Genomic DNA, 23,439 nt, shown 5'->3' with positions numbered 1-23,439 from the left:
CACATATCCCATGAAATATAACAAATTAGCTCATTTATGATTAAAAATAAGCACAAGATCAATCACCCACAAATAAAACTAAATGTTTGAAAACGCATTTAGCTTTATTAAAATATTTTTATTTGCTTCCAGAATGTCACTATAATATATTTACAAAATGGTTCATAGCTGTATCAGAGATTTTTTTTTATGGTACAAAATTAAATAAACCAAACCAAATATTGTTTCTTTAAAATGAAAGGTCAGAATATTTATCTAGTTATCCTTCTTCGTTCTATTTTCTGATCACTAGTGTTGTGCGGCTGTCACATGAGGCAAAGAACCCGCAGTTGTGATTCTTATCATAGCTACAGAGCTTTGTACATTGTTGCTGAAGAACTGCCCAGTTAACAATAAGGACTGATAACTAACATAGGAGGCACTTAGACTCATGAAGTGGTGGTTTTAAAAATGTCAAAAGGTTTTGCCATCTACCTTTAAGAACATAACAGCACCCACTCCTCTGAAAATCATTAACGTTTCAGGGAAGTTTGACAATAGTTGGGGAGGAGACTCGGTAAACAAACACAGGATTTAACTTCAGACAACTATCCCCACATGCTTGCAGAGCTCAAATGTATCGCTGTTGCACTACCTGAATCAGATCAATTGCCTGTATCAAACCAATCAACTGCCCAAGTTGTCAACTTATGTCAAATATGTATTTCTATCCAAACTAAGACCAAGGAGCTAAGAAAGGGATCATGATTCGTACACTATTAATTATTAAGAAGTGGTTCTGACAATTAACATATTAACACTGTTAGTGATTTCATGTAACAAAATTTATATTATACAAATCTTACTGTAGATGGGCGGCTGGTCCCTTCATACAATTGGCCTATGTGCAGGCATAGTTCTGGGAAAGTTTTAATTCTTTATATCTGTAAGCATGACTTCAGCACTTTTCACATTTTTGTGTGTCAAAAATTCACTTCATGTGAATGAATTCATCTCCAATCAGTTTAGGAATAATTAACACACTGGGGAAAAAAACCCAGGACAACAAATTTCAACTTGGGGGATGCAAACAGGCAACCAGTGACTTTTCATTTTTTAAACTGCTAGTAATTTGGGAAGAAAAATTATGGAATCCAGAAGAAGTCGTAACAAAAAGGTGCATGTTTGCTTTGTAATATTCAGTGCACAAGGAGCATTATAGCCCTTGTAAATGTATGAGAATTCTTAACAAGTAAGGAAAAAAATGTATTGCATTGGACCAAGTTAGTTTCACATATGACTGTTTAGGCTTTCAAGTTTCAAAAATTTTTCTAGAAAGAACAATACTATCAACTCTGAAATCTTGTATACTCCTATATACAATAATAGAAAGTTTTTATATACTTCTTTCTCCTTTGTGACTAAACACTACAGCCACATTTTATAAAATTGAGAATTCTTAGCAAGTAAACAAATATTTGATCACTTTTCAGTTTCTTAAAATAGTTTTTTGGAAGTAAAAATTAGGTTATATTTTTGGTTGATTACCTGGGCGTGTGTGTGTGTGTGTGAACCAGCTGTCCCTTGGCACTCAGCAGCCTTCATGTGGGTACCCTATTCTGCTCTGGAGGGTTTCCCAACCTTTGGACTTTTGGGGGAGCTGTGGGAGAAGGGCGAGGGCAGTTCCTTTGCAGAAGTGTCATTTCACCTGCACACCTTAGGATACAACCCACTGGGTTTTATTCTAAGGAAGTTACTCATGACTAGATACCACTGAAGTTTAGGAAATGTGTTATGACTAGCTTAAATCCCATTAATTTAAATAGGATACAGTTTTGAATAACTTTCTTTCTATAAAACCCTTTTTTTTTGGTGTAGTGTTGCTGCCTTACATTTCCATCAGCATTATCAATATTTAAGCTCAAAAATACACCTCTACCAGCAGCTGTGTTCTGGGCTATAATATTACTACAAACAAAACTCCCATACGCCAAGCCTATTTCAAGCATCAAAGCAGACTTCTAAAGATTTTCTCAAAGAAAATATTCTGACTCTGAAAAACCTGAATGAGTTTTATTAAGGACGATCACTCCTCTGTTACAGAAGATTTTCTGGGCCTGAGAGCAAGATCTTTGATAGAGGTGGTGAGTTCTTGGAGTTCTTTCCTGATTGCTTCTAAGCTTTCTTCTGCCTCCAGGTTATTATCCACTGAATCATCATCCCCCTGTCCAATCTTCTTATTTTGGCTTATCAGTTGTTTCACTACTAATCCCTGATATTTGACAAGAAGAGAATGCTGATCCTGTAAAAAAGTTAAAAACAACAACAAAGAAAAAGTGGATAACTAGAATACAAAACAAGAAGTTTAAAACAAACAGAGTTATAGGACTCCAGAGAGATTGGAAAAACCTGTGTGAGGCAAAACCCTCAGGGCATAAATCATGCATAATAATAACAACAAGTATTTTAAAATGACCTTTCTGGTGGTCACTGGACTGCTCCTTTAACTTTATTCAAGGTGGTGTACCACCCATTAAGTCCAAGACTGCAGACTGGACTGAATGGGATCACTTTAAAGGCTCTATGCTGAAAATTTTTCACATTCCAGCTTTCTCGGGCACATCATTACACTACAGGAAAATAGCAATATGTAGAATTAAGTTCACTGTGAATAAATACAAGAACAAAAGGAAAAATAATAATGTTAGATAATGTTAAGCTGCTAAGAGGGTGGGGTGGGAAATGAATCCAGACTCTATCACCTGTTTTTGAAAATTTTTTGATAGCTAGGGGCATAAAAACGCTAACCATTGGAAGGTATCAGAAAAATGTTGCACCACACAATCCTATCATTAGCGTCAACATAGCAGCAGCTGCATGATCACAAATGTGTTGTAAAGCATATTTGTAACACAGCTTGCATGTAAGCGAGTAGTTTTAATGTTTATACTTTTTACTGTAATTTTATGGTTTTTACTGTTTTTACAGTGATTTTATGTTGTAAGCTGCTTTGAATGCCCTTCAAGGAGCTAAAGCAGGGCAGAAATTTAATAAACAAACAAAGCTGTGCTGGCAGGAAGGCCTGTGCTTCCCACTGGTGCTGCATTCTGACCCCTGACCACCAGTGGAGATAAGTACAGTGCTGAGTTGCTCAGGGACTGGGCAAGGGTGGAATGTAGGTGGGGAGCAGACCTTCTGGGTGGGGGAAGGGTGGAATGGGGGGCGGGATAAGCCTAGGAGGGGTGTGGGTTCAGCAGAGGAGGCCTCCGCAGTATCCTAAACCTAAACATGGGGTTTCTTGGACTTGCACCAGTGAATCTGGTGGCACAGATTCTACTGGCACAGATCCAAGTAGCCCCATTCAGCAGGCTGGGGCATGACATGGGGTAAGGGAACAAATGTTCCCTTACCCCGAGGAGACCTCCAGCCTGCTTCTAAACTGCACTGAATATGGTGCAAGCCACTTGGCCCAGCTGTGTCAGCACAGGTTAGAATTGGGCTATGGGTCAGATCCCCTTCTGCCCTTGAGTCCTACTCACAGGATCCTGTAGATTGATGAAACAAATTTATTGTCTAAACTTTCTAAAATAAATAAAAATAAAATAATAAACATAGAAAAAGCCTAGTCAGAGAAAAGAGATTTGCATTGTGCATTGCAAAAATGATTCAGGCAAACATTTTCAGAACATATCAGCCTGTTGAATTCAACATGCTCAGTTTCCTGATGCTAGACAACATCTCCTATTTTAAGCAGATGAATTAGAACGGACACCACATAATATCTATTTCAGCTTATACTGGTCCCTGAACTTTAATGCAAGGAGACGTGAAGTTTTACACACTTTGTTCTATCTGCTTTATGTTCAAAAATCATTTTGAGCATTGTTCAGTTGATGGTTACCACAGCCTAATGGTAGAGCATATTATTGAACATAAAAGCAAAAAAGAAAAAATCTTAAATCACTATGCTATGCTATATATATCCTGCATGTAATTTCACTCCCAGGCTTATGTTATTGGAATTACTCAACATAATTCACTCTTACATGATTAATTATAATGCCACTATGTAGAAATAAACTACTCAAGCAAAGCAGCTGAAATGTGTTTCTCTGAAGGTCAGTACTTTTCCATCTTTTGCAAAATGCACAAATATGGTTTGTTAATGGTACTCCATTTAAAAACGTGCTTAGTTTTTCAGTGTAAATACCTCTGGAATCTTTGAACTTAAGAAAGTTATGATCTGTGGCACACATCTTCCTGGAGCATGAAGCATGCAATGAGTTGAGAACTGGAACAGCAAAACTGATGTGAGGTGGAGAACAAAGGCAGGGTCTTCTGTGACTTTCAGCTGCTCAATCAGAGCTTGTCTGTGCTGGAAGAGGATTTGCCTAAGAAACAGGAAGTATGTTTAGAAAAACCTTTTATGAATTAGTTGCTTGCAGGTTTAGGATAACGGCAAATAATGTCTATGGTCTGATTCAAACATTATGGGAAGCCATGGATTATCCCTGCAGGAATGTATCTACGGAAGCTTGCATGATCCCCTCGCCCCCTTTCTTAAACCATAGAGAAGAATCACAGTACTAAATTATATGTGTTCTTAAGGTAAATCATGAATGCTAAACAACGTCACCACCAACTACTTCCGAGCAGGTGCCGGTCCAAGCAGCTTCCTTGTGTTTAAAGAAACACTTAGAGGCAGCGATGGTTGCTGTGCCACCCCTCTTCCAAAAGATAACGGGGGGGGGAGCGGGTGACACAGCAAAATCATACCCACTGTCTTCAAACACTTAGAGGCGGTGTGCAAGCAGGTGCACGTTTGCTGTGCTGCCACTCTGTTCCTTCCAAAAGAGAAGGAGTGGAGTGACAGGACAGTGAGATCACACCTGCTGCCTTCAAACAGTTAGAGGCCATGAGGTACGATCTTGTTGTGCCGCCACTTGGAAGGAACAAGGGTGGCAGCACAAAGATCACCCCACCACCCTCAAACACAGTGTGGCTGTGGGTGTGATCTGGCCGTGCACCCCCTCCATTCCTTCTGCTTTGGAAGGAACGGGGGCTGGTACAGTGAGATTGCATTAGCAGCCTTCATCTCTAAGTGCTTAGAGGTGTCACATTGCTGTACCCGCTACCACCTCTATGTGTTTGAAGGTGAATTCAGAGGTGATGACAAGCTGAAGAGGCACTTGCCACTTCCTCTGTTTCTTCAAACACGTAGAGGTGGCAGTAGGTGTGATCTGCCACCTTGGCTGGCCTCACATGATGCTCCGGGGTGGAATCCAGGACAACCCGCCCACTGCCCCCCTAGCTACATCACTGGTCACTACTACTAAGGCTCAATTTCTGGCCACCATCCCCCAAACCCTTCTCAATGGTGACACATCCAGAAAGGCCCTCTCAGATGACTGAAGAGAGCAGGTTGGATTATATGGAAGGTGGCAGTCTTTCACATATGCTGGTCCCAAACTGTAGGGGGCTTTAAAGGTCAAAACCAGCACCTGTCATCAAGAGGGACTTGATGCAATCTGATCCCTCCACAGGGAAGGGGATACTCTGCTCCCCTTCCCTCTGGAGGGTTGTCTGAGCTTCCCAGAGGCAGTGCACATTCACTCGTTCCCTCTGTGGAGCTCAGACTGAGGGGAATCATGTCCCTCATGCGACTTCCGGTTTCACGGAGGAAACCGGAAATCGCGCAAGAGACGCTATTTCCCTCAGTCTGAGTTTTGCAGAGGCAGCGCGCGGATGCGTGTTGCCTCTGGTAAGTTGAGACAACCCTCCAAAGGAGAGCAAAGCTTCCTGTGCTTTTGGAGGGTTGGGGTATGCACCCCCGATGACCACATGACCACACGTGGTCATTGGTTATGCGATCCCGGCGTAAGCCAGGAGATCGCAAAGTGGCGCAAACCTTATTATGCTTCACGACGTGATGCTTGCAGTCATCAACTAGCAAAACCAACTGTTATAGCAAATGGACAACGAATGAGGAATCATGTGAAGGTGGGCTCAACTTTGTGGTCTTGTTCCTTGTTTCTTGTCTCCATTTAGTCCAGCATTCTGTTTCTAACAGTGACAGGCCAGATGCATCCATAAACATCATAAGCAAGATATGGGAGCAAAAACATTTCCTTGTTGTCTGGTTTCCTCCCAGGAAAACCGGTTTCCTCCCAGTTTTGGGGTATTTAGAAACGTATTGTCTCTGGACACAGAAACTCTATTTCGTGTTCCTGGCTGAAGCAGGGATCAATGAGATAGGAGAAGTTTTGAATGGATGGTAAGGAAAGGTGTGGTGGGAGCCACAAGGGGGCTCACACACAATGCAGCTCTCAGATCCACACGACTGCGGCAGGATCGGAATTAACCCACAAACACTAAAGCAGAGAAGCCATTGCTACTGCTTTGGGAAAGTGATCATCTTTACAAACTCTAAGGCAAAACTATCTATTGTATTAAGTACAATTAACAGTTACCTCTCTTTCTTCTTATCCCCTTTTCTCAACATAATATCGCAAGCTTCTGTTGCAGCATCAAGACAGGAAACAAATTCTTCTAAACTCTGCAAAAAGGAAAAAAAATAGACCTCATAACATTCCCACTTCTACTAATTCAAATTCTATTAATTTTCCCTCTGACTTAAATGTTTGCCTTCATATAGTACCAAAAAGGATGTTTTGCCCATAACCTGCTCCACCAAATCCAGCTTTTTAAACAAATTATAAAGCAATCAGTAAGGTGCTAACTGAAACATCAGTTACAGAGTTTTCGTTAAAAATCTGCCTGCTTTGAAAATATTTATTAAGAGAATAAGCTAAACACAAAATTTCAGTATAAATGAACAACTAACAGATACAATTATACTAGTTTAGTTTAGAGTGGATGACTGAAGCTTACCTTGCCATTCAGAGAAATGTGGAGCTTTGATAAAGGAGCTCGTGTCTCTTCTGGCAGTGTACTTAAAATCTTTTTTCTCATCTATTTGGGTCGATGAAAGAAAACAAGGCATTGAAAATCATCTTTATATTTCAAGTAAGTATATTTATATTTCAAGTAAAAACTAATTATCAAAATACAGGAGATTATTACTAAGGCTGGAATACATGCTGGAATCCCTAGCATGTATTCACTGCTGAAACAGAGACGCCTGCGTTGGCTTGGTCATGTCGTGAGAATGGATGATGGCCGGATCCCAAAGGATCTCCTCTATGGAGAACTCGTGCAAGGAAAGCACCCTACAGCTGCGATACAAGGACATCTGCAAGAGGGATCTGAAGGCCTTAGCGATGGACCTTAACAAGTGGGAAACCCTGGCCTCTGAGCGGCCCGCTTGGAGGCAGGCTGTGCAGCATGGCCTTTCCCAGTTTGAAGAGACACTTTGCCAACAGTCTGAGGCTAAGAGGCAAAGAAGGAAGGCCCATAGCCAGGGAAACAGACCAGGGACAGACTGCACTTGCTCCCGGTGTGGAAGGGATTGTCACTCCTGGATTGGCCTTTTCAGCCACACTAGACGCTGTGCCAGAACCACCTTTCAGAGCGCGATACCATAGTCTTTCGAGACTGAAGGTTGCCAATATGCAATATGCAATATGCATCATCATCATACATGGCTGAATGGATGATGGCCGGATCCCAAAGGATCTCCTCTATGGAGAACTCGTGCAAGCAGAGTGCCCTACAGGTAGACCACAGCTGCGATACAAGGACATCTGCAAGAGGGTTCTGAAGGCCTCAGGAGTGGACCTCAACAGGTGGGAAACCCTGGCCTCTGAGCGGCCCGCTTGGAGGCAGGCTGTGCAGCATGGCCTTTCCCAGTTTGAAGAGACACTTGGCCAACAGTCTGAGGCTAAGAGGCAAGGAAGGAAGGCCCACAGCCAGGGAGACAGACCAGGGACAGACTGCACTTGCTCCCGGTGGGAAGGGATTGTCACTCCCGAATCGGCCTTTTCAGTCACACTAGATGCTGTTCCAGAACCACCATTCAGAGCGCAATACCAGAGTCTTTCGAGACTGAAGGTTGCCAACAACATTACTAAGGCTGCAATCCTACACACATGTTCCTGGGAGAAACTTTCATTGAATTCAATAGGACTTACCTCTGAGTAGACATGTCTAGGATTCTGCCATAAGTAGCTTTAAGAAACCCTCTTAGAGGCAGGAAGAGGGGTGGTGTCAAATCTCTCTCTTTCTCACACACAATCCACAATACAAGAAGGATGGGTCGTGGAGTCATAGTAGTTTTATTTATCATGGGTACCTGTGCTTGTTTGAGGAATTTCCAGCCAGATTTTAATTTTATTATTCTCTCTGCTGAAAGTTAATGTGTTACACGTATATCACAGCAACTTCATGAAATGAATTCTGATCTATGCAGAAATTCCAATGAAAACCCAAAGATGCTACAGGATCTACTATATCAGGGAATTTTATAATCAAGGGATAGCCAATGTGAATGCCTCTCTACGTGTCTTTGTCATATGAATGGAAATGATGCATGTACAAATAAATGTGGACTACTTTTCATTTATCTTAGAGATTGTGATTCAACATAGGGCAAGCTGAGGGCATTTCAAGGTAGTCAGATTGGCATATTGGTCTTCTAAGATTTGGAATCCAAGAAAAAATGTTACAAACCAACTTCTCGCTAATTCACCTTAGAAACATCACAAAGATGTCAAGAGGACAGAAAATGGTTGTAGTACCTCAGCTGTAATGGTGCTGTAGTCTTCTTCTGCCATCATGACATCAGCAGCTAGGAAGTTGAACATAAGGTTTGTGATGTCTGTACAAACTGTCTTCAGCATGTGTTTGGCAATGTTAGTTTGGGTCTCATCTGCAAAACAAACTTTTGCTAATTAAAAAGTAGATTAAGAAATCAGCAAATTACATGCTAATATAATCATAATCCATGTTGGCAAAATAAGAATTTTCTGCTGCAATCACTCACTAACTATGACCAGTAGGCTTTCTGTGAACAATGAACAGTGCCTAAGCTCTTCCTTGTTTCCAGCTGCTCTTACAGGTGTTACAAATACTAGTACAAATACTAGATATCAGAAGCATGAAAGGCATCTACATGCTACTGGAAAGGTCAGCCATGTTTTAAATTAGATCTTGCTTTAAACAGAGAAAGAAAGGAATAAACTGTTGGATCCTACAAGGCAGTTTTGGCAGGGCACAAACTGTAGGATTTAATTATCAACCACACAAAAATATATGTGGGGCTGAAGAAGGAGGTGGGAGGTGAGAAGAACCCAAAACTAAACAAGTTTAAGGACAAGTTTAAGTTTAAGGAAAGGGCAGCCTGTATCATCACAGAACCGGTTGGGAAGATAATCCAGTGTATGTAGAATGAAGAGGTAGGGAATAAACCTTTCCTAACAAGCAAACAAAACTGTGTATGAAAGAGAAAACAGCAGAAGCTGAAATAAAAGCAGAAGTGTTGCTATCATTGCACTGGAGATAGCCAACAGTAACAAGATATATTCTTCATACTCCAATTTACAATTTAAAAAAAAAAATCCATAGAATGATCACAACTATTGCTTTTCAAAATCCACTGTAATCTACAGGCACCTAGCAGCAACACATGAAACCATACATTTGTTTTTTAAAAAAACTGCTCACTGTACCTGTAAAATGCTTTGCTCCTTTTTCAAATAACCGGATATTATTACATAAGTTGGAAACCTCTTCCTGCAAGTCCTTGATGGTTCTTTTCCGACTAGTTCCAGAGGAAGTAGAGGTAGAGGACATAAACACTGTGCGCAGTACTTCCTGATAGCTTTTTGTTAAGGGCCTAAAGAACAGGAAATAATGGAAAAAAGGTAGACACATTTACAAGAAACTAGCATATCTTTAAATATGGTAGAGCATTGCTAGAAGTTCTGCCGGCTGAGGATACTGATCAAGGTGGCTCAGAATCCTTGTCCTTACATTCAGGTGGTGAAGGGAGTTTATTTGCAATGTTATATAGCTCTTTTGTGATGGTGTGAGGACAGGTGAACCAATTATTAGGAGTGTTCAAAAGACACTACAGTACTTAGATTACATTAGATTACATTAGATTACAGTAACCTTCTATAGGCAAAGTTTTCATTTGGTCCAGCCTCAAAGACTCATGAAGTAAGCTAGATTCTAGAAATCTCTGGGAGTTATGCCTAATACCCCTGGAATCAAAGGACAACTTTAATGATCTACACAGTTGCTCCGAGGAAACAGTTAGGTCCTCTTAGTTCAAAGTGGATCTGAGGTAGTAAAGCATGAAAGGAAACTACTAGAGCAAATATGGTTCTCAATTCAGATTAAACTAAATGACTGCAGCATCTTTCTGTGATCACTGGTATGATCACAGTATGCTTTCTGCCAGAGTATGGGCAGATTCTGATATACAATTTGGTTTCCTTGAGAGAATATTTTGGAAGTGATGCTACAAATGGCCTAGTTTTATTATTCATATATGTGTGTGTGTGGGGAGGGGGATATGTGATCAACAGCAGAATCTGACAAGAATTTAGAAAAGATATGTGGATAGCCAATGTGATGTAACTGACATACAAGCACTTACGGATCACAACAAGTCTGCCTGAAAATTAAAAAAAAGTCTTTGTGGTAGCACATGAGCTAAATCAAATTGTAGCTACACTTTGGAAAAAGAAGAAACAGGTTCCTGCTATTCCATGAAACACAGTTTTAAGAGAAGGCTTACAAGATGGAACACTGGGATTCTGATCACCTTGGCTCTCAGTTATGAATATTACTGGATGAATTATGCAACATTCAAGACTAAGATGAGATGAATGAATGCAATTACCTTATTAAATGATTGGCGAGTTCTGTTACAAGCTCCTCAGGGCAGTCCCTTATGTGCTTTCTTAAAACATCTTCAATCTCTTCCTGTGACATAAAAGGAATCTCGAGGTGCTTGGTCCTATCTAAAATGATGATGATCAGCAATTATAATACTTTTAATTTACTTAAAAGCTCCCTGGTGGAAGAGGGTATAGGACTGTTATAGCTCTAAAATCAAACACAAAACACATTCCTCTTAATTTCAGTACATCACCTAACTCCAGCAAACGAAAACAGAAAGTATTGAATACTTTTAGAATGCTTTTCAAATTATTCAGCTGCAATTGGAACAGTATGTACAACAGTCACAAAATGAGAGGCCTAGATTTCCTAATCCAGGAGAACCTTGGAAACAAAAGGCAATAAAAAGTGGACTTTGGAAGCTTATTACAATTCTTTTGCACTTACGATTTACAAATAATGACTTATTATTTGTTATGATACTTATTTGACGTGCTTTGTGATATGAAAAGCTTTATATTGCAATGTCAAGATAAAGACATTTATCCTACATTTTCCCTTTCATATACATTTCATGTATATTTGAGCTTGATTTTTTTACGTCCTTTAAAGGAGTAGCATTTGCATGTTACCAGTCATGTATTTCATGTCACTAAACAATTATCATCCAATTTGATCATCATACCAATAGATTTGGCATTTCATTAGGAGTATATGGTCTCACACACACACAAATTAATGCTACAAAAATTAAGATCACAATAGTCAAAGTCAAAGAATTACGAACTTGTGCTGCTTGCTTGTGATTCCTCATCGCTGTCAACATCCTTTCTTCCCTTCTTCTTGGTTTTCTTAATCTTTATTTCCCTGGCATTTCCACCACCACCACCTCTCACACTTCCACTGCCCTCTGGTGGAGAAATTATCTAGTTAGACAGAAACTATTAACACATCAAGAAAGGTTTCACAATCAAATGAAATGAAATGAAACTGAAATTCCTGATAAAAGTAGACAAACATGTATTGCATGAAAACAACTGTCATTTGATGCATAATAAAAGAAAAAAAGGACCAAGAACACAGTAATTAAGTACTGTCGTCTTATTTCCATTTTATTACTAAAATAAATTGAACCTTATGAAAATTCAACTGCTACTTAAATGAAATTTAGATAGTGGTAAAATGGGATGAAACAACTTCCACATACAGGATTGGAATGTTGCTTAGTACACAGCAAACAGTCACCACTACCAAACTGGGTAGTTCAGCCTACTGACAAAAAATGCCTTAATTGAAAAAGCAATGGAAGCATTATATAAGCGCTACATTTGAAAAGGATTTCCTAACAGACTCTGCTTAATTATGGTTTAGAAGCTGCCTTAGGTATTTCCTGTCTGAAGAGTTCCAACATAAACTGTGCCCTAGAAAATGTGCTCTCCTGGGGACTTTTCTCATCAATATGGTTTTCATGCCAACTCAAAGCTGGTTTCTTACTGCAGAAATTAGTGTCCTCTCCCAGGGATAAGTACCCCTTCTTCAGGATTCAGTAATACTCATACAGTGGGACAAGACTATATAAATTAAGTTGCTGCTCTACTATTACAGCATCCATCAATCAAACAATCAATCAGAAAAAAACTATATGTGGAGTTTTTCAGAGCACCAAAGTGTGAGGAGGAGAGAAGAAACTGGTCTTAATCATGACTTTTACTTTTATATTAATTTATACTGTATGTTAATATTCTATAATGTACACTTTATCTTTAACTCAACCTGTGTACCAGTGTATCGCTACTATTTTCTCAGCTTGCTTCATGTGTCTGATGATGGGGGCTGTTGCCTAGGAAACTCAGACCCACAACACCCCAATTCATCTCTACCACTTGTATTTTCCTGAATCAATCAACATATTAACTTTATGCCCAATTATGACCCTACCCAAAACACAGTTTGCTTCAGAGCAACTGGGGATGAAGCATGTTCATCACAGTCTGCATAACTAAGAGGCCAGTATATAGTAGCATGAATAGTATAGTATGTATACAGTCGTGCAATACAGTGCAAAACCAAAAGGTGGTGTGCACCTGGAGTTATCTACACCTATTTCCATACACAGTTCTCAGAAGAAAGCTGAAGGTGAAACAGAGGACCTAATCCTATCCAACTTTCCTGTGCTGCTGAAGCCCTGAGGTAACAAACAAGTGTTACCTTGAGGAGATCTCCATGACTGGCCCCCACCACAGAATGAAGGCCACACTCCACTGACATAGCTGCATCAGCACTGAAAAGTTGGATAGGACTGGGCCCAAAGTCTTCATAGGTGAGTCCTCATATTCTGGGATAGAAAGGAGCTCTTATTCTCCCCAGTTCTGAATTCACAGTGTAAGTGCAGAGTCATCAACTTTCTGCCACTAGTTTATTTTTTCTTCCTTGTATTTCCTGTGGTAGTCAAAATGGACAGCTGACATCAGGGAACTCTCTCAGCCTTCTTTGGTCTTCCAAATACTGAAATCTCTATTGCCAATGCTCTGAGTAAAAGTCCTCGCCTTGCCAATGTTGCTGCTCTATCCTGCTCCTCTCCATCCCACTAGCACAGTTTTCAAGGATATCTCTCAATCTCCAAATAGTTACATTCCACTTCCTTACCAGTTGCCTTCTTCCTTCTTTCATCTTTTTTGTCTTTCTTACTTGAAGGTGCATTTTCTACAAGAGCAGACTGCTTCAGGTCCTCATCTGTGATTAAGTGAACAGGGTTCCTTTTCATTTCCTGAAACAAAAACCATGAATGTATCAGTCATACAGACATTATGGAAACTCCCTGTGAATCTCTGAAGTTTTTGATACTGTCTTCAATTTAGTATGGACTTATTGCCACTGAACAAAATTAATGAAAGTTTGGAGCAAGGTGTCTTCAGTACGCTGGTCATACTGTAATTTTAATTCATTCAGACTCAGTTCCAGAGTTTAAGATAGGTCTATTTGTCTGATGCACACAGTTCTTGAATCTGGATCAAGATGTGTTTTGATGGTTGTATAAAGCTGTGTGACCAGACAGGGGTTGGGAAAGGGTTCAAAGCATTGGTGTACTGCTGGAACCATCTCTGTGCTACTGTGAACAAATGCAGTTTCCTTACATGGAGACTGCCATTCATCATCTAGCTCAGGACTGCTAGGAATTCTCTCTCTTTGCTTGTGGCAAAATGTCATTTTTGTAAGACATTTAAAATGTTCTTTAGAATATTAACATGCCTTATAATTCACCTTATGTTTGTAATCACAAAAGTGCAGAGTCTGCTACAATCATTTCCATTTTAAAAAGTGGATAATTAAAGAGAGATTGGACAGATCACTGCCCATATCACTGAGCACAGTCTAACACAGCGTAGATCGTGCATGAAAACAGGTGTGCAAATTGCTATGAAAACTGTGTATATACATATACTGTCTATACTGCATATACAAGAAGCTGTGTTGTGTTCACATAGGTCTCCTTCATGCACCTATCTGGTTGGGAGCATGTAGTTGTGGCTCTGGCTCAAAGATATGCAAAAACAGCAGACTACACCCATGTTTCTGTGTTCATAGAACTCACCACCGCACTCCTCCCTGCTCATTTCAGACATCTGCTCCACTCCATGGTCTCTCCACCATAAAATGTTTAGTGTGTTGAGCAGGAGGCCAGATGAGGACAGCATCTATCCTACCCACGACTAGTCTCTGGTCCCATGGGGGTCCATTTGAGTGTGTGCTTTATTTTGTGGTGTGTGTTGGTGCTTGGAGAAATCCTGGAAATTTGTGCCCATTTATTCATTCATCTAAATTCCATCTCTAATGTATTTATTTAAATTTTATATTTAAAATTTATTCTTTTCCAGCCCTCAACACAATGCCAGATATTTGATGTGGCCCTCTGGTCGAAAGCTGGAGACCCCTGATATAGAGGATGGGACTGGAGAAGAGCCTTAGGCTCAGAGGTCCTGGATCACATTACAGACGCTGGATACAAACAACAGGGGAGAGATAAAACCTTCATAACTGGCTTGGAAACTCATCGGGGCATCTGGCTAGCAACCACTGAAAGCAGAATGCTGAACTAGATGGACCTTTGCTTGAATCCAGCAGGACTCTTATGACAGACACATACCCTGCAAATCTCTGCACGAGGGAGCATATCCATTAGGTCCAAGCACAATACTATTTGTTCAGGGCCCAATCGTATTCAACTTTCCAGCATTGATGCAGCTGTAATGCAGGCCCAGGGTTAGGGAACAAATATTCCCTTATCTTGAGGAAGACTCTATGACTGCCCCTGCAGGATGCAGTGCACACCCCATTGGCACAGCTGCATCAGCGCTGGAAAACTGATCAAAGGATCAGGCCCTTCGATGCTATCCGTATCTATAGTGACTTGACAGCAAACTTTTAAGAAGTACAACAGATTTCAGTTAAACAAATTGTTAAGAAAAGTCACAACTTGGCATTTCAGAGAAACTTTATATTGGGTTACGATACTTAAAAGCACAGAAAAATAGGTTACAGTGCTGTTATTGTTCTCACTTAGAAACAATCAATTAGAGAAACACTCCCAACCACCTGCTGTTTGTTCTTGATTATCAGCAGCAAACACTTAGAATCTGACAGCACAGGCTTGGTAAATGAAATATGGACAGATATATTAAAGGATGTGAGCCAATTCGATGGGAGCTCAAAATATATTTAACAAATCTCACAAAATAAATCTTTATTAAAAAAAATTCCAATGCAAAATATAAAATATAAAGACTAGGTGTTGATTTTACAGGTAATTTAAAGAGACATGAACATATAACAAAGATGCTCTAAACTCAGTCCACACAACTTGTGCCCCATCAAGCTGAATACAGCCACCAACAACCCAGGTATAAAGGCCCACCAGAGATTCAATAAATCTGCCTGAAATTGCAGAAAAAAGTCTGCCTGCCAAGTCTGGAGGGTGGGGAAGGAAATTAAATATTCATAGGCTTTGGTTAGTTAGGTGGACCATATACTGTACGGTTCTAAGAAGCGTACTCAGTAACAAACCTTCTCAGCTTTCTGGTGCATCAGATCACTAAATAAATCAGCACAGCTGCTGATAAACTTCTCACTGACCACATTAGTGTCACCAAAGACCAAAGTTGACGATTGCTTATTGAAAACTCTCATTACTTGCTGAAGCAACATGCTGACATCTTCTATAGATAATGAACTGGGAAGAAGAGGCTAGGATTGAAAAAGATGACAGTTAAGTTCAGCTTCACCGCTCAGGTATTTATCATACAAAGCCATTTTATATACTATGCATGGTATTTATCCAGGCAGAGAATTGAGAACTGTTACAGTCTCAGGGTGCATTATTAAAGATTGGGTTAAAGATTATATATTTCTAGCCCACAGGGCTACAAAGACAGGCTTGAAAGTGTGCACAATGCCTGTTGAAAGCTCGGGGCAGGGAGAGAAGACAACTATAGTGTTTATAATATTTATAGTATATAAATATTTCCCCTGGTATGACTAGCAGAAGCAAACCAAATAATGTAAAGACTAATATATTCACACAGTTCAACACAGTTTTTATAGTTCACAAAAGTCCATTTTACTTTGGGTTACTTTGCTGCAGAAGGGCTTAATGCTTTTTAAGTTGGAACAATTCAAAACTCTTGCCCTTTACAAATTCCAATCTACTTTCACTAAAGTCTACTTTCAATCATGACTACTGTATGTCAAAGTTTTTCAGTATACAGAATTATTTATGCACAAACAGAAATAATCAAACCCCACAGAGAAAAAGAGCACAAAAGATGTAAGGAACATACCACTATATCCACCCATGTCCCAGAGCTGATAGCTTCATCCACAGAGGCCTCCACCTGATCCACAATTTCTTGACCAACACAAGATGTTTTCAGAAACAAGAGCTGTGAAGACTTATATCTTTTCTTTATGTAGTTCACCGGGTCTGGGATGCCAAGTCTGAGCAATGTATCAAATTCTATAAAATTGAAGACAAAAACATTTGGGAAGGGGCTCAACCTAGCTCTCAGACAATACCAGACTCTTTGTATACAAGGCTTACCTAACTTCTGTTTCTTGCTCACAGGGAAGTGTAATACAACTCAGGAACTAGAGTTTAAATATTGACTACTCAAAGACCCTGCCATTATTGGGCATGGGAAGAATGGTGGTTTCTAGTTCTTCCACAAATATACTTACCACCACAGGACACAACTATACCTTTGGTTTCCTCAGTGCAGCAGATATGATCTAAGGACTGCTGGTGAGGAGGTGGTAGGGGGTAGATACTACCTATTCTTTGCCTCCCATCCATAATTAAAGACATTGCCAAGGGTGGATGAAGCAAGGTTTGCTTATCCAAACCGTGGCTTATCCAAACTATGACCCATATCTGCAAGCCAAATGATCACTACCTCTAGGCCTTCAGGAGGAAGAAAGGAACACTACTCTCCATCAAGCCAGGAACTAAGTTCATAGTAAGGGGAAACCTGTCTGCTGTGGAGGATAGTGATGGGGAAGATTTGAAGGAAAAAAAAAAATCTTCATTCTTCCAAATCCTGCAGTTGTCTTTGTGGCTCATCTTCCTATGGAGTCACTATACTGGTGGCAAATGAACTAGCCACTGTGACACTGTGGTTTTGCTCCCACTTCAACTTTGCCCCCAACAAAGTGCTTTACTTTCCCCCACAGAAATGAATGGAAGTCAGGGATTTCTATAAAAGTAAATAAAAGGATGTACCACTGGATTCCACTGGAATGTTGACTAAACCTGCTCCCTGACTGTTACTCCAACCATTAAGAATCAAGCCTGTTCCCATTTCACTATCCTGTCCTGGGTTCCATTTTTGGGGTCACGCTAGAATGTTGGGAGCTGACATATGTGAGGCATCTCAAATACATCCAACCAACAGCTTTCAGAAAGAAAATTGTTCAAAAGGAATGTGTTACCTAAATAACCATTTTGCTTGAAAAAAGAATCCACCCAGTTGCTCTGAGTCCTGGCATAGATGTCAGGGATAAACACAGCCTTATCTTGCCTTCCACCAACCACTGTGCCTTTTAGACGTCCAGTATTAACAAGTTCTTCCAGCACAGCTGATGAAAGAAATGAAGCAGCCACAGCATTAGAAAGATATATGAATCAGTAGGGGGAAAAAATAGCAATTGTGGCTGCAAGGCAAAGAAACGTGTGCCCACCAATATTAGGAAAGGTTTTTTCCCACTGTTCCAAGTAGTAGGGATGGTATGGTATAGAGGTTAAGAGCATTTAGGGGCTCCTTTCTAAAATTATTAAATGTTGTCTCAAGAGGGATTTTAACAGACTACAGTTTGATACAGAGTTTGGTGGAATAAGAAGGAATGTTTATGCATTGTGGCTTATTTGCATCTTTTAGAAAGTGAGCCCTTTTGGGACAGGGAACCATTTAGTTATTTGATTTTTCTCTGTAAACCGCTTTGTGAACTTTTAGTCGAAAAGCGGTATATAAATACTGTTAATAATAATAATAAATAATAATAATAATAAATGTGACATTTCATTTTCTCCCTTCCTCCCACGCATAATATTTAAGAAGGTTTAGTGGCTATAAACGTGGCATCTCATTTTCTCTCCCTTCCCCAAATATTTTTATTATTCTAATCATTAATGCATTTCACTCTCTGTATCTGTAATGTAGATATCCACTGCTATGCTTAATGGGGCTTTCCAATGGTGTTGGAAAGCAGGGGTGTCAAACATAAGGCCCGGGGGTCAGATGCGGCCTGTGGAAGCTTTTTATCTGGCCCTCAGGCTCTCAGCTGCTGAGCAGTGCTGAAGTATTACTGCTAAAAGGGCAGCCCCCACGAAAATTGGGCCATATCTTGAAATATGATCAAGATTTGCATGTTTTCTCTTCTGTCATGAATTTCTAAGTGAGAAAAAGTGTTTATTTTTGGTTAAGAGTTGTTTAATGACATCACTTCCTGCCTAAAACATCACTTCTGGCCCTCAGCAGGCATCATGAATGCCATTCGGCCCTTGATATAAAATGAGTTTAACACCCCTGGTATAAAAGGGTCTATACTGACTCTTCCCACAAACAACAAAACTGGTGGGCATTTAGAATTTAAGATGCATTTTGCTCTCAAGCAACAACCCTGGGAGCAAAGAACAGCAAGCAGGCTCTCGGGCTCCGATTGTGGACAGTAGAAAGGACCACATTTGGCCCACTGAAAGTTGTGTGTATTCGTAGCCACAATTCTTTCAGCCTTGAGGAGGAGGCTAGTTAAACTACTGCTGGAAGTGGCATGAGCTCTCTAGGCATAAGACCTATAATATGTACCCTTGAAGCCCAATCTTTCCCTTACAGAATCTTTCTGGACCCGAGGGGACTTGCTGGGGAAAGGGACAGATTTAATTCAAAAGACAACACCATGTGGTATTCTGGGGCACATAGCAGCCTACAAAGTGGGTTGCATGCGCAGCTTCTGGGTTGCACTGGCCCTGATGACCCATCAAATATTGGGCTGCACTTGTGAGTTTCGACCCACAGTTTGAGAACCACTAATCTGGAATATTCCTCAGCGAGCAAGTGCTGAAATTGCTCAGTAGCAATATACTACAGACTTGAGAACGGTTTTGTTAATGAGATTGGGCATCTTTGAGGACTGTCACTATGAGGCATTACCTTTCTTAAACGAAAACAGACAATGATATAAACAGCATGCTTTATTCTGTGGTATATAAAACTGAGAGCATCACAAAGCCTTCAACTTCACTATCACAGAAAAAAGCTTATAAATAAGAATCCTGAGCAGTTAATGTCATTGTGTGATATAATTTCTGTACCCTTGCATGTGTTTGACTGATAAAATTGCTGGCTGCTGAGAAGAAATAATGGAATGAATGACAAAACTAGTATTGTGCTTCTCACTTCATCCTGCTCCTCTGGCTGTTTCATTGCCAGGAAGACAGATGTTCTAACGGTGGGACAGCATGAAAAGGCTATTGTTAGCTGGACTTGAATATGATATGTCAAAACTCTTTATCTGAAACTAGCTTAGTACAGACAGCAGCTTTTGTGTTGGTCTTGAAAAATAAGACACATAAAACAAGAGAGGCGTATTTCATTGAATTGGCTTCACTTAGTTTTAGAGGAAAAAAGGGTATGTAAGCTTTCAAGATATACCATTTGCTTAATCAGGTGGAAAAGTATCCTTTTTTTAAAGCCACCATGCTCTAAAAACAAGACTAACTTCTAACTAACTTTTCCAATTGCCCAATGAAGAATCCTATCACAAAATTCTACCTTGCTTTTAGTTCTGACAGAATATTACCCATCACCACCTCAGCTAGGTTGCCTAGTTAAATCTATTATCTTCAATAATCTTTCATTACTGAAATTAACATCAACATGAAATAGTCTGAACAAAACCCACAGTAAAGCAGATGCTCCTGAAATCCATGCCGAGCGATTAGGTTGATTACCGGTGTAGGTCTAAAGAGAGAAGTGATATACAAGAAAAGTCAGGAGACCCAAAAATGAACATTCAGGACCTTTGACTATTCGAAGCTTCTGAATATTGTTATAAACACGTGCTGTCTAAAATAACGAAGAAGTGGCTGTTTTCTAAGTTGTAAATTAAATTCTGCAACAGCACACAAGCAGGGACCTGCAGCCAAGCTTTGCCATGCATTCCTAGCCCCTAACAGAGGAGTGCTCCTGTTTCATGCCAACCTGAAACAGGGGCTCCGTTCTGCTATTCAGGGCTTGTGAGAGAGGGGTTAAAAAGGTTTCAGGAAGAGGAAAAAGATACCCTTTTCCATTCTCATCTTCCTGAAACCTTTCCTCACTGCGGTTATGCAGCACTAAAAGGCTCAGAGTTGCTTCCATCCCCTGAACCCAAGCCACTATCACTATGGACATTGGCAAGAAAAAAAATCCTTTTCCCTTCACATCCTCCTGAAATCTGTTCTGCATAAATGCAAGGAGGGAAGGTTTTTAAGGTAATGGCATGCATTTCACCTCTCCCGGCAAAATCTCTACTCCAGAATTTTACAAGTGGTTAGGGGCTCAAGCAGACCAATTCCAACATGTTCCATCAATCTGCGAGCTTGGCATCTATGGATTTCAGTATGAGCTGTGGCTGGAGGACCTCCCAGATGCAACCAGAAATACCTTACAGAACTGCAGCCTCTAAAGGTCGAAAGGCCTTTAGAGGTGCAGGGATGTAACATGCAGCCTCCCCATGACGCAGAAGGTCTCCAGCAAGCTTCTGAAAGGTACTTTCGGTATGTTGGCAGCCCCTGCCCCCAAGGATTTCACTGTCTGTAAGGGGTCCTAGAATGGATCGCCCGTGGATACAAAGGGCCCACTGTATATCCCATTTGTCCAACACTTTCAACATTCGAAGGCTCAACACCCTCAACATCCTGAGTCTGGGACATCACTGACATGGCATGTGGCTGTGATTGCCAAGACATGACATAGGATGAGAAGTGGGACAGAGTCCATGATTTAGGCCAGTGTTTCTCAAACTGGGTCACAATCTGATTTTGGGTAGGTCCTGGGCCCACCATGACCAGAAGCCACTTTGCAGCCCAGAATGTCTTGCAGAAGCTACATTCAAGGTATTCTGGGGCATGATTGGCATGACACAGCCCGTGATGCAAGTTGCAGGCCAGCAGATCCAGAAGTGGCTTCCAGTCTGCACCCCATATTGCCTTGCAGCTTCCTGGTTTCCTACAGTAGAAGCTGGATTGGGTTGTGAAGGTAGGACGTTTAAGAACTGCTGATGCAGGCTATTACCACTGGCATACAGTTCTTCAGGTGCAGGCTCATTCTTCACACACCACAGCACTAACCAAGACGGGATGAGGGTTTCTTCCCTTCTATTCATTCAAACCACTGCTAGTCCATCAGAAGCAATCTCTTATTTGGAATATTGTAACAGCAGGTGAAGAATATCTCCATGGCTGATTTGGGTCACAGTGCTTGGAGCAAGGTAAACTCCTGTGCAGAAGACTCACTAAGAATAAGCTGGATGCCTGCTCACATACATTCAAAACATGTTGGGGACACTGGACAGCACCTAAGTCCTGAGAGGCATGCATGCTCTTGCTGACTGTATACAAGCTCTGCCTAAACTATTAGGTTATTGGGCTGGACAGCAGTTGAAGAACTAAGAAGAGAAATGTAAGCCTGTCTCTCTACTTAACGCTCACTACCTGGCTGTCACCTTGATGTACTGCACCAATACAATAATAAAACACAGTCAACACTCAACTAACATACTGCAGTTCATAAAAATCAAAAATATGTGGCCTATTAATTTGCATAGTTATGAGAGAGGATTTGTCGCAGAAAAGCAAGTAGCAGAGTGATGATGCAGCTGCCATTACTGGGCATTAAAAAAAATAGAAACCAATTAAAATTTAGTTCAGCTTATAGCATCTACTTTAGTTTACTCAATTACTAAAAGAGTCTCAATTACTGCTAATCTAGTACAAAGAGGAACAGACAGCAAATTCCAGCTGGGATGTGAGCCTTGCAGCATACCATCTGCTCAAGTTCCACCACAGTCCACAGGCACTAGGCATGTTGTTTGTTCTCCTGTGCTAGAAGTGGTTTATTTTTAAAAAGAGATATTAAGCTGGGATAGTCTTGGAATCCAATAGAAAGTTTTGGAACATCTAAGAAGCCAAAAGCAGGCAGTGTTTAGTATATCCTCTTACAATGAAAAGTCTTCATTATTCATAAGGAGTCAGACTATCACAGCTGTGTATCCAAAATATAGCTCATGTACCTTTCTAAACATACCTGATGGACATGTGCAGATTATCCCCAATTCCATGTCCAGGAAAAATGTAGCATCTAGCTGGCAGAGGAAAGGCATATTTTAACTCACCGAGTGATGGCACTGAAGAGACCACGAATGAGGGCCCGATGCCGTGTGACAAACGCTTCGGTGAAAATCACCCCTTGGTTGTCCTGATCAATTTTTCCATTGATAATTTTACCCAGACGGACAGATAATGCCTGAAAACAGAAATTGACAGAAATTGACAGAAACACATCAATTGACTGAAAAGTGATTCAATGTTGTACTATTTTGAGCGTACACCACCCAAAACAGGTACTGAATACATGCGTATGGATTCAACCTTGAGACAAAGTCTGATATCAGACAACCTTCAACAATTCATCTACGCCACTGCTTCCAGATACAGACACTAGATTCCTTCTGCAGTATGCTAGAGTGAACTTATGGGATATTATAAATTCTATTCAGCTGTCACAAATATTGAGGTAGGAGGATTTCTAAACCTGATGAACACACACTTGAAGGATTGTTTGAACTCTAGTACATAAAATATTTTCTGCTTGTCAACAAGCAACTGATACGAACCTCTACTTTCTCTACTTCCAAAATAATATTCTGTGGTTCCAACACAAGCCTGGTTTGTACTTGTGTACTGCATATCTGATACTAGGCAACCATCAACAATGTTATAGAACTGTGAAGAATGGAAGCACCCCTGCACATGTGACTTGGCCTCTGCCACCGGCCACCTAACCCCACCTGTGTTAAAGACTAAAATAATGATGGTCTCATGGGAACCACCTTCTACTATCTGAGCCT

The 23,439-nt window shown here is 40.5% G+C and overlaps 1 protein-coding gene across 1 annotated transcript in view; it reads right to left on the bottom strand.

Annotated features, from left to right (window-relative positions):
- Positions 1–2,038: 2,038 nt before the first annotated feature.
- UFL1 (UFM1 specific ligase 1) overlaps positions 2,039–23,439 on the bottom strand; it is a 32,015-nt gene continuing 10,614 nt past the window's right edge. Inside the window, exons 6-19 of the mRNA XM_066612823.1 lie at positions 22,705–22,835; positions 20,236–20,294; positions 17,767–17,913; positions 16,620–16,795; positions 15,847–16,026; positions 13,432–13,552; positions 11,573–11,695; positions 10,787–10,907; positions 9,606–9,772; positions 8,676–8,806; positions 6,871–6,951; positions 6,450–6,535; positions 4,190–4,370; positions 2,039–2,281 (exon numbers count right to left, since the gene is read on the bottom strand). Of these exons, the coding sequence (XP_066468920.1) occupies positions 2,066–2,281; positions 4,190–4,370; positions 6,450–6,535; positions 6,871–6,951; positions 8,676–8,806; positions 9,606–9,772; positions 10,787–10,907; positions 11,573–11,695; positions 13,432–13,552; positions 15,847–16,026; positions 16,620–16,795; positions 17,767–17,913; positions 20,236–20,294; positions 22,705–22,835 (1,920 nt within the window). The 3' untranslated portion in view covers positions 2,039–2,065. The remainder of the gene's footprint in view (positions 2,282–4,189; positions 4,371–6,449; positions 6,536–6,870; positions 6,952–8,675; positions 8,807–9,605; positions 9,773–10,786; positions 10,908–11,572; positions 11,696–13,431; positions 13,553–15,846; positions 16,027–16,619; positions 16,796–17,766; positions 17,914–20,235; positions 20,295–22,704; positions 22,836–23,439) is intronic.

The sequence above is a fragment of the Tiliqua scincoides genome, chromosome 1 (assembly GCF_035046505.1).
Source record: "Tiliqua scincoides isolate rTilSci1 chromosome 1, rTilSci1.hap2, whole genome shotgun sequence".
NCBI classification, from domain to species: Eukaryota; Metazoa; Chordata; class Lepidosauria; order Squamata; family Scincidae; genus Tiliqua; species Tiliqua scincoides.
This window is presented reverse-complemented; position numbering and strand designations above follow the sequence as displayed.